General features: G+C 49.3%; 1 protein-coding gene and 1 pseudogene across 1 annotated transcript in view; one reads left to right on the top strand and one right to left on the bottom strand.

Moving 5' to 3' along the window:
- Positions 1 to 16,182, bottom strand: part of POLE (DNA polymerase epsilon, catalytic subunit) — a 65,576-nt gene that overhangs the window by 46,057 nt on the left and 3,337 nt on the right. The window contains exons 2-16 of the mRNA XM_051836853.2: positions 14,272 to 14,413; positions 13,422 to 13,502; positions 13,009 to 13,053; positions 12,786 to 12,878; positions 12,488 to 12,642; positions 8,204 to 8,345; positions 7,996 to 8,076; positions 6,359 to 6,466; positions 5,940 to 6,050; positions 5,590 to 5,675; positions 5,238 to 5,357; positions 3,375 to 3,507; positions 3,005 to 3,118; positions 2,485 to 2,697; positions 2,103 to 2,210 (exon numbers count right to left, since the gene is read on the bottom strand). Coding sequence (XP_051692813.1) covers positions 2,103 to 2,210; positions 2,485 to 2,697; positions 3,005 to 3,118; positions 3,375 to 3,507; positions 5,238 to 5,357; positions 5,590 to 5,675; positions 5,940 to 6,050; positions 6,359 to 6,466; positions 7,996 to 8,076; positions 8,204 to 8,345; positions 12,488 to 12,642; positions 12,786 to 12,878; positions 13,009 to 13,053; positions 13,422 to 13,502; positions 14,272 to 14,413 — 1,732 coding nt within the window. The remainder of the gene's footprint in view (positions 1 to 2,102; positions 2,211 to 2,484; positions 2,698 to 3,004; positions 3,119 to 3,374; positions 3,508 to 5,237; positions 5,358 to 5,589; positions 5,676 to 5,939; positions 6,051 to 6,358; positions 6,467 to 7,995; positions 8,077 to 8,203; positions 8,346 to 12,487; positions 12,643 to 12,785; positions 12,879 to 13,008; positions 13,054 to 13,421; positions 13,503 to 14,271; positions 14,414 to 16,182) is intronic.
- Positions 7,162 to 7,961, top strand: LOC100356410 (large ribosomal subunit protein eL15-like; annotated as a pseudogene).

Raw genomic sequence — 16,182 nt, 5'->3', positions numbered from 1 at the left:
GGAGGATCCTTGCTGGACGTGAGCTCACACTCCAACAAACCCAGAGCACGGGGAAGAAGCACTCACTATGATGAGGAGCAGACATAGGAGAAACTTTAAATAAAAAAGAAACCCCTGGATTAAACACACAAAAATGAGCATACTTAAAAATAAGGAAGACAAAAAAATCTAAAAATAGGAAGAAAAAACACACTTTTGAACCATCGAGTGGAAGACCTCTCTCTCTCTCTCTGCATCTCCTCTCTCTGTGTAACTCTGACTTTCAAATAAATAAATAAAATTTAAAAGGGGGGGGGCATGGATCGTGGCACAGTGAGTTAAAGCCCCGGCCTGAAGCACCGGCATCCCATATGGGCGCCGGGTCTAGTCCTAGTTGATCCGATCTAGCTCTCTGCTATGGCCTGGGAAAGTAGAAGATGGCCCAAGTCCTTGGGCCCCTGAACCTACGTGGGAGACCTGGAAGAAGCTCTTGGCTCCCGGCTTTGGATCAGCACAGCTCAGGCCATTGCACCCATCTGGGGAGTGAACCAGCGGATGGAAGTCCTGTCTCTCTGTCTCTACCTCTCTCTGTAACTGTCTTTCAAATAAAATAAATCTTAAAAAAAAAAAAAAAAAAAAAAATGGGGGGGGGCAGTGCTGTGGTGTAGTAAAGCTGCCACCTGCAGCGCTGGCATCCTATATGGGCGCCAGTTCGAGTCCCGGCTGTTCATTTCCGATCCAGCTCTCTGCTATGGCCTAGGAAAGCAGTGCAAGATGGCTCAAGTCCTTGGGTCCCTGCACCCATGTGGGAGACTTGGAGGAAGCTCCTGGCTTTGGATTAGCTCAGCTCTGGCTGTTGCAGCTATTTGGGGAGTGAATCAGCAGATGGAATCTCTCTCTCTCTCTGCCTCTGTAACTCCACCTTTGCAAAGCATGGACATACATTATTTGCATTCTGCCTAGTGAATCTATTATAAGACGTTTCCTTTTTTTTTTCAAGATTTATTTATTTATTCATTCATTTATTTATTTGAAGGCAGAGTTACAGAGAGGCAGAGACAGAAAGAGAGAGGTCTTCCATCGGCTGGTTCACCCCCCAAATGGCTGCAACAGCCGGAACTGGGCTGATCCGAAGCTAGGAGCTTCTTCTGAGTCTCCCATGTGGGTGCAGGGGTCCAAGCACTTGGGCCATCTTCTATTGCTTTCCCAGGCCATAGCAGAGAGCTGGATCAGATGTAGAGCAGCTGGGACTCGAACTGCTGCCCATATGAGATGCCGGCCCTGCAGGCAGCAGCTTTACCTACTACGCCATAGCACCAGCCCCACACGACGTTTCTTAACATCAGTTATTAAACAACCAGAATCACTGAACATGCTATACTGGAGTGTTGAGCAGTGCCCAACAAGACCTGAGGTGTGTCACATCCCCAGGAGGAGATCACAAAACATGCGTTTCCAGTCATGACAGGACTTTGTAAATGCTTTCTAACTATCATTTGAATGGATGCTATCGTCTCTGTATGCAACTCCATCCACAAGCCTTGAAGCAGAGAGCAAGCCCTGAGCCACACAGGCCAAGGCTGCGCTTCCTGTTCCACGTGTCCCTCAGTGCATTTTCTTTTCTTTTAATTTGAAAGACAGAGTTACACAGAGAGAAGGAGAAACAGAGACAGAGAGATGTCTTATGGCGCTGGTTTACTCCCCAAATAGCCACAAGGGTCAGGACTGGGCCAGGTCAAAGCCAGGAGCTTCACCTGGGTCCTTCCATGTGGGTGCAGGAGCCCAAGTACTTGGGCCATCTTCCACTGCTTTCCTAGGCCATTAGTACGAAGCTGGATTGGAAGTGGAGCAGCCAAGACTTCAATCTGCACCCACATGGGATGCCAGCATCACAGTGGTGGCTTAACCTGCTCCGCCACAAGGCAGGGGCCCCGTCAGTGCCCTTCAAGAGCAGCACCTGAAACATTACTCAGCACAGCCACAATGGCTGCTGCACCAGAGGCCTGTCACCCATGCCACATCCACAGCACCACCATGGGGTTGCACATAAGCACCTTACGGAAGCAGCAGTCTGTGAGGACAGGCGCACGAGCAGACCACCCTCCTTGCCTCTTGAGGGTTACCTCTTGGAAATTGGTGACTTGCTCCATGGGCACCTTCTCCTCCTCCTCAATGGCATGGCGCAAGGTCTTCTCAACACGCTGCAGCAGGAAGTCAAAGGCAGCAGGATTCTGTCACAAACGAGACACGGGTCAGAGGGGGAAATGTACCTTGTACCTCCTGCTTCACATGCAGAGCGGCGTGGGCCAGAGAAGTGGACAAAGCAGAGCCCTGACCCAGATAAGCCCAAAGGAAGGCTGGGCCAGATAAACCACACCGGGTGCGAGGGTCCCCAGGAAACAAAGGGGAGGAGGACTTTATTTCCGCCCCTCTGGCTTCTGGGTCCCACCACAGAGCCAGAGTGGGAACAGGCAGAACCCTAGAGGACCCAGGAGGGAGGCACACCATCCTAAACCGGCAGGGGATGTCGCTGCGGAAGACCCCCGACTCCAGCGCTTCCACGTGGCCCCCCACGTAGGTCTCGGCGTCTAGCACATGGCCATCCTCTGTCAGCTTGTTGAACTCCTGCTCCTGCTTGTTGGGGAAGATGATGTTGGCGTGGAAGGCCTGCACCATCAACAAGGCCTCACACAGCGTGCCAGAGCCCTTCCGCAGCACCTGCAGGAGACAACGAGGCTTCAACCAAAATCCAGCTGCCTCTCCAAGAGCCCAGCCGGAGTCTTGTGTGCAGCAAAGCCCAGGACCCAGAAAGGCACCGAAACCTGAATGCATGTGAAAGAAAAAGCCAACAACAAACACTAAGCTCTGCCGTCTACAGTTCTAACAAGAGAGCCTGGGTCCCTGGAGGACATCACACCTCCAGCACCAGCCTTCTTGGAACCGCCCTGCCTGTTCAGAAGGGTGCAGGGGCTCAGAGAAGGGGGCACCGACACAAGAAGCACAGCACAGCCCGGAGGATACCAACCTCATCAGGCTCCATGGGAATAATAGTGCAGAGGGCAAATATGAAGGGGTGGACGTACTTCATGTACAGGTAGTAGGTGGCCACAGCGTCCGACACGGAATACGTGGCTAGAGTCTGCGGAAAGAACGTCAGATAGTAGGGCCATCAACCCGAGTCCAAGGAAGTGAGTGAAGCAGTGAGGAGGCAGGGCGTTGCCACGGATGCAGGCTCACAGCTAGGTAGCAGGTGCAGGACAGCAAATGTGACCTGGAGATGCAGACCAAATGGGCTGGAGCAGGCCAAGGGTAGAAGACTGGCACCCCTGTCCCAGGTGACTGTCCAGCACTTGGGTGACCTCGCAGCTGCACGAGTAGGGACATGGCTCACATGCCTGGGGTTGCTCGGTGGCCATTCGGCACATGTCCTCGGGGTCCAGCTCCACAGGGTCATAGCCCAGCTTGGCCTTGGCTGCCGCCTTGAGATTATGACTTCCCACGGGAAGGTAGCTGTCCCTCTTCACCCACCTGGGAGGAGAATGAGAACAAAGTCGGGAGATGGTTCTTTTTTTAAAAGATTTATTTTTTATTTATTTGAATAATAAGAGGCAGAGGCGGGGGTGGGTGTGTGTCTTCCATCCACTGGTTCACTCCCCAAATGGTCCCAATTGCCAGAGCAGTGCCGATCTGAAGCCAGGAGCCAGGGGCTTCTTCCGGGTCTCCCACAAGAGTGTAGGGGCCCAAGCACTTGAGCCATCTTCAACTGCTTTCCCAGGCCACAGCAGGGAGTGGAATCAGAAGTGGAGCATCTGGGACTTGAACTGGCACCCATATGGGATGATGGCACTGCAGACAGCAGCTTTACCCTCTATGCCACAGTGCCAGCCCCCAGAGATGGTTTTAACATGAAGGACCAAGAACCCTAGGGAACTGGCACAAATGGACAGAGGATCCTAACAGGTACCCAAAGACCTGACACAAAGGCCCTCAAGAAAAACCCTCATCTGGATCCAGCTGATCTCACAGAGGCATCCACACATACAAAACCAGGAAATGTCAGTGTCTGTTCTTGGGCCTCTTCCTACTCACTCCCCTCCCCCTAGGAAAGGACTTGGCCTCTTGTTCCATAGAAACAAAATGACAGGTGGATAGGAAACCTGAGGCCTTGTCATATAAACCACACTGGGCCTTTTCTCTTCTTTTAGTAGAGAAACACTCAAGATCGTCCCTTCTTCAGAAGGCCTGCCTTCCTCCACTTGGAACCCATCTCCACTCCTCCCTACCCTTCCGCCTTCATGGTCAGCCCCACGAAGGACACGTTTGCTGCCCACTGGCCACCTCCTGCAGCCTCTCTGTGCCCTCTCCTGTGGATCTGTGGCCTGCAGCCCCTCAGACCCTGTCATTCTACTTCCCACCTTGAGAGTCCACTGACTACCAGGCCTCGTACCAAGACCCACATGCCGGTGACTCCAATTCTAGAACACATGCCCAAAGTTGGTCTTGAGGGTCCTTCAACATGAGTGGGGGCTTCCAGGCCACCATGATCCCAGCACAATCACCTTGCACCTCCAACCTGTCCTCTGGCCAATCCCCAGTCTCTACTGACAGCACCGAAACCCTCAGACAACCACCCCAGCCCTGAGAACCAGCGTCTCTCTGCCTCCTCAGCTCCCAGTCCACGCCAGCATTCCCCAGTCCTGGCCTCCTGGCCCCCCACCCAACCCTTGTGCTGGTAATGCCAGAGCTGTGGTCAGGCTCCAGATGCTCCAATGGCACCCCATCATGGTAGACGTAATCCAAGACACGCCCCTCTGCAGCCTTCCAGATCGCCACATCCATCCTTCCTCCCAGCCAGAGGTGCCTGCACCCCAGAAACCATGACCTCCGGCACCCGAGGTAACTCACACACTGTCCCTCCTCCTGCAGTGCCCTAGCTTGTCTGCAAACCACTTGTCCTGGGAGATCAGCCTGGCGAGCCCACCGCAGTGCTTCATTCTGGTGTGGCTTGCCCACTCCCCACAGGCTGACGCTCAGTACGTGTCTGCTGACTAAATGAACGATTAGCTGCCAACCACACAGCACGTGTCTGCACCCTGCCAGACTGTAGTGGCCATCCTCTCAGGTGACCCAGAGCTGCTCCTGAGGTCACCCTTGCCCCATGAGACATGTCGAGAGCCCTGGCCTGCCCAAGAAGGACGTCTTCAGTTCTCACTCACGAGACCACGATGACAGCAGCCAGGTGCACCCTGGGTATCTACCTGAGACAGTCCATGTGGATGCACTGGGGTGCCTTGTACTCTCCCTGGCTGTCCTTCTGGAAACCAATCTCCTGGTACATGCTCAGGCCGTGGACCGCTGCCCTGGCCTCCACAAATGGCCTAGGGATGGAGGAGGAGAGACAAGCAACAGGGACAAGTTAGTCTTGAATTCTTCTTTCATTCCTCTTTTGGACACAAGGAAGACTGTTCCCAGGATACCCCAGAATAAACCCAGGAAGCCCCATACCAATCTTTCCCTCAATCACAATAGAAACCCGCTGACGCCACCAGAGCTCCTCCTATCCCTTGCCTACCACTTTTTAGTTACTCACAAACAAGACTTAAGACCCACCAATCAAAGAAATCTCCATTGTAGGTGACCATGATGGTGGGTTTGGTCTCCTGGACGTGTTCAAACCACCTCTGGATCAGATGAACCTGAAGTCAACAAATCAGAGCATTCAGAGGTTTGTTTTCCCTCTTCTTCATGCCATTCCCTAATTCCTCTCCTAAAACTCAGAAAAAGCAACCTCCTGTCAGCATTTATTGCCCTGTGCTGTCCCACTCTCCACCATGAAAGAGGTGAAGCGCACTGAGCTGCAGACTGATTCAGTCAAAGGCTGGTCTTAAAGGGTGAGCACGTCCTTTCTTCCCACTCTGTCTCAAAATTTGGGGACAGTTTCCCAAGTAATGTCTCTTTACCTCATCAGGTTCATTGAAGACACAAAAGGGCCCCTCATACTCCTGCTTGGGAGTGAACTCGAAATCTTCAATGTCTTCTGAAACAATTTCCCTGTTGGTGATGAGGTAGCCCTGGTGAAGTTCATCAACAGACACAAGTCAGAGACAGCAGAGCTAGGACACACCTGCCCAGCAACTGCCTGGGACTCTTGCTACAAAGAGCTCCATGGCAGCGTGAGGCCCCTGGGTGTCTCGGGAAGAGACCTGGGAATGTCAGGTTTCTATCAGGAAGGAAAGGGCACAACTGGCTTGTCAACTTTCCTGGATGCCACCAACTCTCCTGACCCAACAAACACTAACCATGGGGTACACATTACAGTCGGGGACTAGGCAGAGTCCTCGTCCCAGGAAGCCTACTTCCCAAAAGCCGCCCAACACACCTGGCCATCAATCATGTAAGAAATCATCATAATCTGGTCCGTCTCAGCATCGGGAAACTTGAGGGGCAGTTTGGTTGTCTCAATGTCAAACGCCAAAACCACAGGGTCCTAGAGAACAGAACACAGCATTAAACAGGCAACAAGTCACGCTAAGGTTTGGACACACACCACTGGCCTTCTCTACCTCCAGCTGCCAAAAGCAAGAGCTGAATGCCTCCATTTGAAAGAGCTAGGACAGGTGTCGTGGGATTGACTTGGAATGAAAACACCAACCCTTGGGGCCAGCGCTGTGGCACAGCGGGTTAACGCCCAGGCCTGAAGCGCCTGCATCCCATATGGATGCCGGTTTGAGACCTGGCTGCTCCACTTCCGATCCAGCTCTCTGCTATGGCCTGGGAAAGCAGTAGAAGATCTTTAAATTAAAAAAAAAAAAAAAAAATCAATGCATAAGAGACAATGGCTAGAACAGTTCCCTATAGGCTAGGCTTGAATTACAAAACACCTTGGTCCAGAGCTCTTTAAAACCCATTACCTCATTTTAACCATCAGGATAACTCTATGGGTAACTGCGGCATAAAGCAGGTATCCTCACTTTGGAAATGAGAAAATAATACAAAGACTTTCCCAAGATCATGAAGCCACACTTGAGTCGAGGCTTTTGAGTTATAAATCTATTTTTCAGCAAGTCACTTCACTATCATCTACCTAATTAGAAGTCAAAGCTTTCCCTCAACTGCTCAAGTCCAGCCCAGCTCAAATACTGATGTTACAGGGAAAGCACAGGTGGAAAAGGAAATTAGACTCTCAGGTCAGAAACTGACAAAAATAATTCCAACTCCACAATTTTTCCAGAGAGTATCTAAGGAAAAAGAAGCCTGTCTGTCTTCTGGCATCCATCCGGTGAGCCAGGATGGGTGCGTCCAAGTACATCCAGGAGCTATGGAGAAAGGAGCAGCTGGCTATGACGCACATTCTCCTTCAAGTACCACCAGCTCTCTCCCGCCCCACCTGGCCCGACAAGACACGCAGACTGAGCTGCAAGGCCAAACAAGGTTATGCCATCTACAGGACTTGTGTGCGCTGCAGTGGACACAAGCACCCAGCTCTAAAGGGTGCAACCTACGGCAAGCCTGACCATCAGGGAGTTAATCAGCTAACGTTTGCACAAAGCCTTCAGTCTGTTGCTGAGGAACAAGCTGGGTGCAGTTGGGGAGCTCTGAGAGTCCTGAATTCTTGCTGGGTTGGTGAAGATTCCATGTACAAATTCTTTGAGGTTATTCTCATTGACCCATTCCATAAAGCCATCAGAAGAAATCCTGATGCCCATTCCAAGTCAGTGAAATGCATCGGTTGGCATCTGCAGGCCACAGGAGTCATGGCCTTAGAAAGGGCCACAAGTTCCACCACCCTTTTGGTGGTTTTTGCCACGCAGCCTGGAGAAGGCGCAATACCCTCCAGCTGTACCAATACCGCTAACTCAAGTAATGTTTGTAAAATTCATACCTAATAAACCATTTAGGTCGGAAAAAAAAGAGGCAAACAAACCTTTGAATTAGATTTACTTCTCAGCATTGAATCTGATCTCTCCAGAAAACAAGGAGAAATTTTAAGATGGAGGCAACGTAAGCAGCACTTACGGGTCGTTCAACAAGGTCATCTCGGCGGGTGATTTCCACTGGAAAAGCGTTTCCGCGGTATCTGACATTGTACCAATGGGCCTGTAGAACATGTAGTAGGTCAGAATTCTACATCCAGGGATCTGTTTCTCTGTGGACTATCACTAGGTATCATTTCCCGGCTGTTATGAAATTCGCGTGAGCAGCAGCCTGCTCCCTGACAACTCACCACGTGGATTTTGAGGTCAATAGAGAGGCGGATGTGGTAGGGGACGTCGTACTCCCGCATGTCCACTATGTTGTCCAACTGGTTGGCTATCTTCTTAGAGGTTTCCTCCTCATCAGTAATCACACCACCCCCTTGCAACACACTAGGAAACAGAGCAGCTAACTCAACTGTTTTGTTAAGAGACTCGAGCACCAGAGTCCACACTGAGTAAACACAAACAGCAAACAGAGGTGGTTAGGGCACTGAATTATCATCCTGCTTGAGCAACAGGTCACAGACATGAGGAAACTCGGTGCACATTCAAAATGGGCACATTTTACAGAACCTAAGTTATACTCCAGTCAGGAGAGTACCCAATACAGCCTGTGTGCACCACGGTCCACTGTTACTCAGCTTTTATTTTTTTTCAAGGAGTATTTTATTTGAAAGGCAGTCACAGAGTGAGAATCAGAGTGAGAGAAAGAGAGACAGATCTTCCATCTGCTAATTCACTATCCAAATGGCTGCAACACCCAGTGCTGGGCCAGACTGAAGCCAGGAGCTTCATCCAGGTCTCCCATATGGATGGCAGGGTCCAAGCACTTGGGCCATCTTCCATTGCTTTTCCACACGCATTAGCAAAGAGCTAAATAGAAGTGGAACAGCTGGAATTGAACCTGCACCCATATGGGATGCCAGCATTGCAGGTGGCTTAACCCGCTACACTGCAGCACTGGCCCCATTCAGGAGCCTTTGCCATGTAGGGCTGAAGAGAGCAGACCCCAGCTTTATTCAGCCCATGCAGGGGTCTCTGTCATGTCCAGAGATGTAGCTCACCCTTCCACAGCTTCCACATCATGATCACAAAAGCAAGGAAGATGATTACCAGGCCCTCCCTGCAGATGTGCAGGGAGGACAAGGTGAGGCTAACAGCCACAAGAATGGCTCTCATGTCAGCATACAGTGACATGACACAAACATTAACTATCTCTTTTTTAAAAAAAAAAATTTAAAGATTTATTTATTTGAAAGAAAGAGTTAGAGAGAGAGGTAAAGACAGAAAGAGAGGTCTTCCATCTGCTGGTTCACTCTCCAGATTGCCACAATAGCCAGAGCTGCGCTGATCCGAAGCCAGGAGCTTCTTTGGTCTCCCACGTGGGTGCAGGGACCCAAGGACTTGGGCCATCTTCTACTGCTTTTCCAGGCCATAGCAGAGAGCTGGATCAGAAGAGGAGCAGCCATGACTAGAACCAGCACTCATATGGGATGCTGGCGCTTCAGGCTAGGGCTTTAACCCGCTGCGCCACAGTGCCGGCCCCCATTAACTATCTCTGTATTGGTTTTTCTTATATCCAAGTAGTAAACCTGTCACTATTCACTCTACTATTAGCCCATTAAGCTACAGTATTAAAAGGATTATTAAGGTGGTAAAAAGGTAGACAATGGGGGCCGGTGCTGTGGCATAGCGGGTTAATGCCCTGGCCTGAAGCACCAGCATCCCATATGAGCACCAGTTCTAGTCCTGGCTGCTCCTCTTCCGATCCAGCTCTCTGCTATGGTCTGGGATAGCAGTGGAAGATGACCCAAGTCTTTGGGCCCCTGCACCAGCGTGGAGGACCCAGAGGAGGCTCCTGGCTCCTGGCTTCAAATCAGCACAGCTCCAGCCGTTGTGGCCAATTGGGGAGTGAACCAGCGGATGGAAGACCTCTCTCTGTCTCTACCTCTCTCTGTAACCCTGTCTTTCAAATAAATACAATAAAATAAATCTTAGGCCGGCGCCGCGGCTCACTAGGCTAATCCTCCGCCTTGCGGCGCCAGCACACCGGGTTCTAGTCCCGGTCGGGGTGCCAGATTCTGTCCCGGTTGCCCCTCTTCCAGGCCAGCTCTCTGCTATGGCCAGGGAGTGCAGTGGAGGATGGCCCAAGTGCTTGGGCCCTGCACCCCATGGGAGACCAGGATAAGTACCTGGCTTCTGCCATTGGATCAGCACAGTGCACCGGCCACAGCGCGCCGGCCGCGGCGGCCATTGGAGGGTGAACCAATGGCAAAAGGAAGACCTTTCTCTCTCTCTCTCTCTCTCTCTCTCTCTCTCTCTCTCTCACTGTCCACTCTGCCTGTCAAAAAACAAAACAAAACAAAACAAAACAAAAATCTTAAAAAAAAAAAAAAGGTAGACAATGAGTTTTACAGATCGCTAAGGCCTCTGGGGACTCAGTTTCTGCTCAGACTTACAATGTCTTTTTTAGAAGATTTTACTGATCGGGGCCGGTGTTGTGGCCCAGTGGGTTAAGCTGCCTTGTGTGATGCCAGCATCCCATACGGGAAATGGTTTGAATCCCGGCTGCTCCACCTCCTACCCAGCTCCCTGCTAATATGCTTGGTACAGCAGCAGAGGATGGCTCAAGTACTTGGGTCTGCACCTGTGTGGGAGCCCTTGATGAAGCTCCTGGCTCTGGTGTGGCCCAGCCCCGGCTGTTGTGGCCATTTGGAGAGTTAGCCAACTATGGAAGAGCCCTCTCTCCTTCTCTCTCTGTAACTCTAAAGTAAATTAAAACAATCTTTTTCAAAAATTTAAGAACTACAGAATTTATTTATATATCTGAAAGGCAGAGTTAGAATCCATATGCTGGTTCACTCCCCAGATGGCTGCAACATCCAGGCCTTTCACATCTGTGGCAGGGGCCCAAGCACTGGGGCCATCTTTTGCTGCTTTCTCAAGCACATTAGGGGACTGGATTGGAAGCAGGGCAGCTGGGACTCAAACTGGAGCTCATATGGGTGCTGGCAGTGCAGGTGGCAGCTTCACCCACTGCGCAGCGCCAGCCTCCTACTCACAATATTCTGAGAAGTAGCATCAGTGCGGAGGGAGGGTGGAGGAAGCACTACTGGAACATTCAGGGTCCCACACCCATCTTCTGTTGCCAGAGATACATTAGTTCTTCTGAAGCCACCCAAGCAATTATTCAGTTTTCTCTTCTTAATCTCTTATGTTTATCAATGATGCTTAAACATTTGATTAATGGTATTTGGTGTTCACACTAAATTCTTCTGTACAATAGTCAAAGTTCTCTGGAAATCTCAGCATTTAACAAATTCGTAGATAACTGTGTTAAGCAGTGGAATGAGGGTTAAATCATTCCTTCTTTCAAATCTCTTTGTTGTAAACCCAACCTCTATGTAATAAAAGGAGGGCTAACATGTAAAATACAATCTGGGAAGCCACAGTTTGTCTTATTACCTTTTGTAAAGATTTATTTATTTTCAGGAAAAAATTACAGAGAAGGAGAGATGGAGATCTTTCATCCGCTGGTTCACTCTCCAGGCAGCCACAACAGCCAGGGGTGGGCCAGGCTGAAGCCAGGAGCCAAGAACTTCTGGGTCTCCCACGTGGGTGGCAGGGGTCCAAACATTTGGGCCATCTTCTACTGCTCTTCCCAGGACATCAGCAGGGAGCTGGATCAGAAATGGAGCAGCCAGGACACAAATTGGCACCCACATGGGATGCCACTGCTTATATGACACAATCTATAAAAGTTTCCACCTGGAGGCTAGCATTATGACATAGAGGGTTAGGCCACCCCCTCTGATGCCAACATCCCACAGGTGCCAGCTCCAATTTTCAGCTTCCTGCTAACGCGCCTGGGAAAGCAGCAGAAGATGGCCCAAGTGCATGGCCCTGCCACACATCTGAGAGAGACTCGGATGGGGCACTGAGCTCCTGGCTTTCAGCCTGGATCAGCCCCAAGCCATTGTGGCCACTTGAGCAGTAAACCAGCAGACTGAAGATAGCTCTCTTTCTTTCCCTCTGTAACTCTTTTAAATAGAAAAAAAAAGAGAAAGCCACCTTTTGCTCAAAAGTGCACATGCAACAGAGTCCATTGTTAAAGTCACTTTATTGTTGTGGCCGGTGCTGTGGCACAGTAAAGCCTCCACCTGAAGTGCTGACATCCCATATGGGTACCAGTTCAAGTCCTGGCTGCTCCACTTCCGATCCAGCTCTCTGCTGTGGCCTGGGAAAGCAGTAGAAGATGGCCCAAGTGCTTGGGCCCCTGCACCCGTGTGGGAGATCCAGAAGAAGCTCCTGGCTCCAAATCAGTGCAGCTCTGGCTGTTGCAGCCAATTGGGGAGTGAACCAGCGTATGGAAGACCTCTCTCTCTCTGCCTCTCCTTCTCTCTCTGTATAACTCTGACTTTCAAATAAATAAATAAATCTTTTTAAAAAAAAACAGTCACTTTATTGCTTCCCACTGACTATCCGTCTTGTCGTTCTGGACCAGCTGCTGCTTTGCTCACAGAACAGTTCACCTGGAAAGCATAGCTGTATACGTATTGCTTGCATGGTCCTGCTCCCGGTTCTTCTTCACAGCAGGGGAAACCTCCTTCCTCACTTTGACAAGATCTTCCACAGTGTGGAAGGACAGCTTGATGTAATTTCGCTTCAAACCCACTAAGTGGTTTGGCTATAAAGTAAAGAGATCACACTCATGAGTTCAAGAGAAACAAGACTACTGGTAAGAGAAACAAGGGAATAAGGACTCACAGATAAGCCATGGACATGGGATACCGGCCTTGTTTACCCACAGAAAATCTGGGTGATACTCACCAAATCCAGATCCTCTTTAGGAACAGTCTCTACTTTTGCAATTTTACCCTGAAACTTCTTGGAGAGAAAGGAAGAAACTTCTCGCTCACAACCCTGAATCAGGATCAGAATGAAAAGAATTTCCATGAGTAAGATCAATTTCCTTCCTTGTCTATTCCCAAGTCCCAAAATCTACCACAACAGGAGGCACAGATCACCTGACCTGGTTCAATGAAACACTCACCTTTCTGGTTGCAATGTAGAAGTAAGGTTTATAGGGCAAGGCCACCTGCAAGACACCAACCCAACCAGGTGATGAGAAAGAAAAAACTGAGAGAAGAGCGAAGACAGTGCTGTTACGATCCGTGAGACGGCACACTAGGAAACTGGGATCTGCACATATCTCAGCAGCAAGAATCTAAGAGACATTATACTGCTTGCCTCGCAGAGATTTCCTGAGCTAACTTCTCACAGGACATCTTCAATGAGGACCGATTTTCTCCCAGAGGCCCACATTTCCTGACAGGCCATAGGCTGATGTGTGCTAGAAGCCTCCACTCCTTTTCTGACAGTGGCAGAATTATATGAACATCTGTCATCTTAGACCCAGAGAACTCATCACAAGTTGGTCTTAGCTTCTTGGGTTCAGTGGCTTACCTTAAATCTGCTCCCATCGTCTTGGATAAAGTAGTAATCCACTGCACTGATCAAGCGTTTATCTTCATCTAAAATCTCAGTCTACAAGAGAATCAGCCAAAATAGGCAAAAGATTATCCTCTACACAGTGTAAGAGCCCCCACCCCCTTCCTCCCACTCTGGAAAGCTGAGCACTTTGAAAATAAAATCTAGCTTGAACATTTGGTGCAATGCTTGAGACACCACTTGGCACGCCCACACTCCATGGTGAAATGCTTAGACCTGGCTCTGCTTCTGATCCAGCTCCCTGCTGACACACCTTGGAGGCAGCAAATGACAGCTCAAGTACTGGGGTCCCTGTCACCCACATGGGAGATCCAGATTGAGTTCCTGGCTCCTAGCTTTGGTCTGGCACAGGCCCAGTTGTTGTAGGCATCTGGAGGAGTGAACCAATGGATGGCTCTTTTTGTCTCTCTTTCAAATAAAGTGAAAATATTAATAGATTTAAAAATTCCAAACAAAATCCTCAAAAATAGATTGCTACTACACTCCTGCATAAATACCACTAGCTTCATTCATCAGAGCTATAATATTACCGCCTTCAGAGATTTCTCTCAAGTTCTCCTTCATAATCCTTGACTGCTTTACTTTGATAGCTCACAAGGGCACCCCTCGCTCCAGTCTTCCCACAGTGGTCTCTGTGCAGCTCTTAATCATGTTAAAGAGGAGTTACAATCATTTCTTGCACCTGGATCAGCTAGACAACAGGTTACCTGCTCTCAGATAAGCACTGGAAAACCATAAGCACACACGGAATCACACAGGTGCAGCTGCTTTGCTGAGAAGGCTGAAGAAGCGCACAAGTGCTTACCGGATGCATATTGATGAGCCAGCCTGTCTTCTCACCAGGCTCCTTCAGCCTCTCGAAACCAAACCGCAAATCCATCTTATCCGTCCACTGACTCCGTTCCAGGCGCTTGAGGGCGGAGACTGAGGAAGAGGGGCCGTCATCCCTGCGAAGAGAACTGGATCTCACCACTCATGTTGCCAACTGCTTCTGAACTGCCGACCCACCTGATACACATGTTTCTGATATGATATGGTACATGAATCCTGAAAAGCTTGAAAACTAGGCAAAAAGAGGCACATTAAATTATAGGACTTACAGGAAAGACACACTGGGGCAGGCCCCTTAAAATCAGCTCAACTTTGTACCTAGAACACTAACAAAAACAGCAATCACAGCTAAGTACTGCCTCCTGGATATTAAAAATGTACAAAACCCAGCACTGCATTCAGTCATGTATTCTAGAGTTAAACTCATGCTCTCATTAAAGTCTGTGTGTGAACATTGACAGCACCTTCATTAATAATAGCCCAAAGCTGAACACAGACCTTCTTCAGCAGGGAAACAATTAACTATGATATATCCATACCTGGAATATCACTGAGCAAAAAAGAGGAATAAACTTACTGATACAAAAAACCTGAATGTATCTCAAGTGAATTATGTTGAGTGAAAAATCCAATCCCCAAAATTACATGCTTTGTAATGCAATATGTAGTGTTTTGACAAAACTAAATGTATACATGTGTATAAGAGTGCACATAAAACTGATATATATATAAGATCTGTAACCTAATAATAAGGTCAACTGATTGTACCTATGTCAATCTGGTTGTGAACCAATGTCAGTTCCCAGGTTGTGACACTGTTCTCTAGCTATGCAATGTGTTACTGAAGCAGCCCCTGGACAGCAGGGACGCCATTTTAGAGCACTTGAGACTCCATCCTGAGAAAGCACCCCACTCTGTGAGACTCTGGTCTTCAACTATGGTCCAAAATTCAGACAATAACATAACACTGCATTCCACCTGGCAGAACAGAAACTCCCTGGCATGAACACCCAAGCTTAAAACTGATAGGCTGCACCTGGATGAATGTTAAGATTATAATTTATCTATTGTCAAGATTGCAGTTGGGGCCGGCACTGTGGCATACCAGGTTAAAGCCTCAGTCTGCAGTGCTGGCATCCCATATGGGTGCCAGTGCAAGTCCTGGCTACTCCATTTTTGATCCAGCTCACTGCTAATGCACCTGGGAAAACAAGCGGAGGATGGCCCAAGTCCTTGGGCCCCTGCATCTGCATGGGAGACCCAGAAGAAGCTCTTGGCTCCTTGCTTCAGATAGGTTCTGCTCCAGTTATTGTGGCCATCTTGGGGAGTGAACCAGCAGATAGAAGACCTCTCTCTCTGCCTCTCTGTAACTCTTTCAAATAAACAAAATAAATCTAGCCTAGCTGAGGTTGCTGTGGGCATTCGAGGAGTGATCCAGAGGATGGATGATCTGTCTATATGCCTTTCAAATATAAAAAAAGCATGCTAAGAAATAAGATCATGGGGCCGATACTGTGGTGTAGCGGGTAAAGCCGCCGCCTGCAGTGCTAGCATCCCATATGGGCGCCGGTTTAGGTCCTGGCTGCTCCACTTCGGATCCAACTCTCTGCTATGGCCTGGGAAAGCAGAAGATGCCCAAGTCCTTGGGCCCCTGAACTTGCATGGGAGACCCAGAAGAAGCTCCTGGTCCTGGCTTCGGATCGGTGCAGCTCTGGCTGTTGTGGCCAACTGGGGAAGACCTCTCCCTCTCTCTCTCTGTGTAACTTTCAAATAAATAAATCTTTAAAAAAAACAAAACAAAACAAAACTAAGATCCAGTGTCTTTTTGTTGCAGTACAAATCAATAACCTTTATAAAGTAGTGAGCAGACAAAACATGCAAGTGT

Source organism: Oryctolagus cuniculus, chromosome 21, assembly GCF_964237555.1.
Source record: "Oryctolagus cuniculus chromosome 21, mOryCun1.1, whole genome shotgun sequence".
NCBI lineage: Eukaryota > Metazoa > Chordata > Mammalia > Lagomorpha > Leporidae > Oryctolagus > Oryctolagus cuniculus.
The sequence above is the reverse complement of the archived record's forward strand: the minus strand, read 5'-3'. Positions and strand labels throughout refer to the sequence as shown.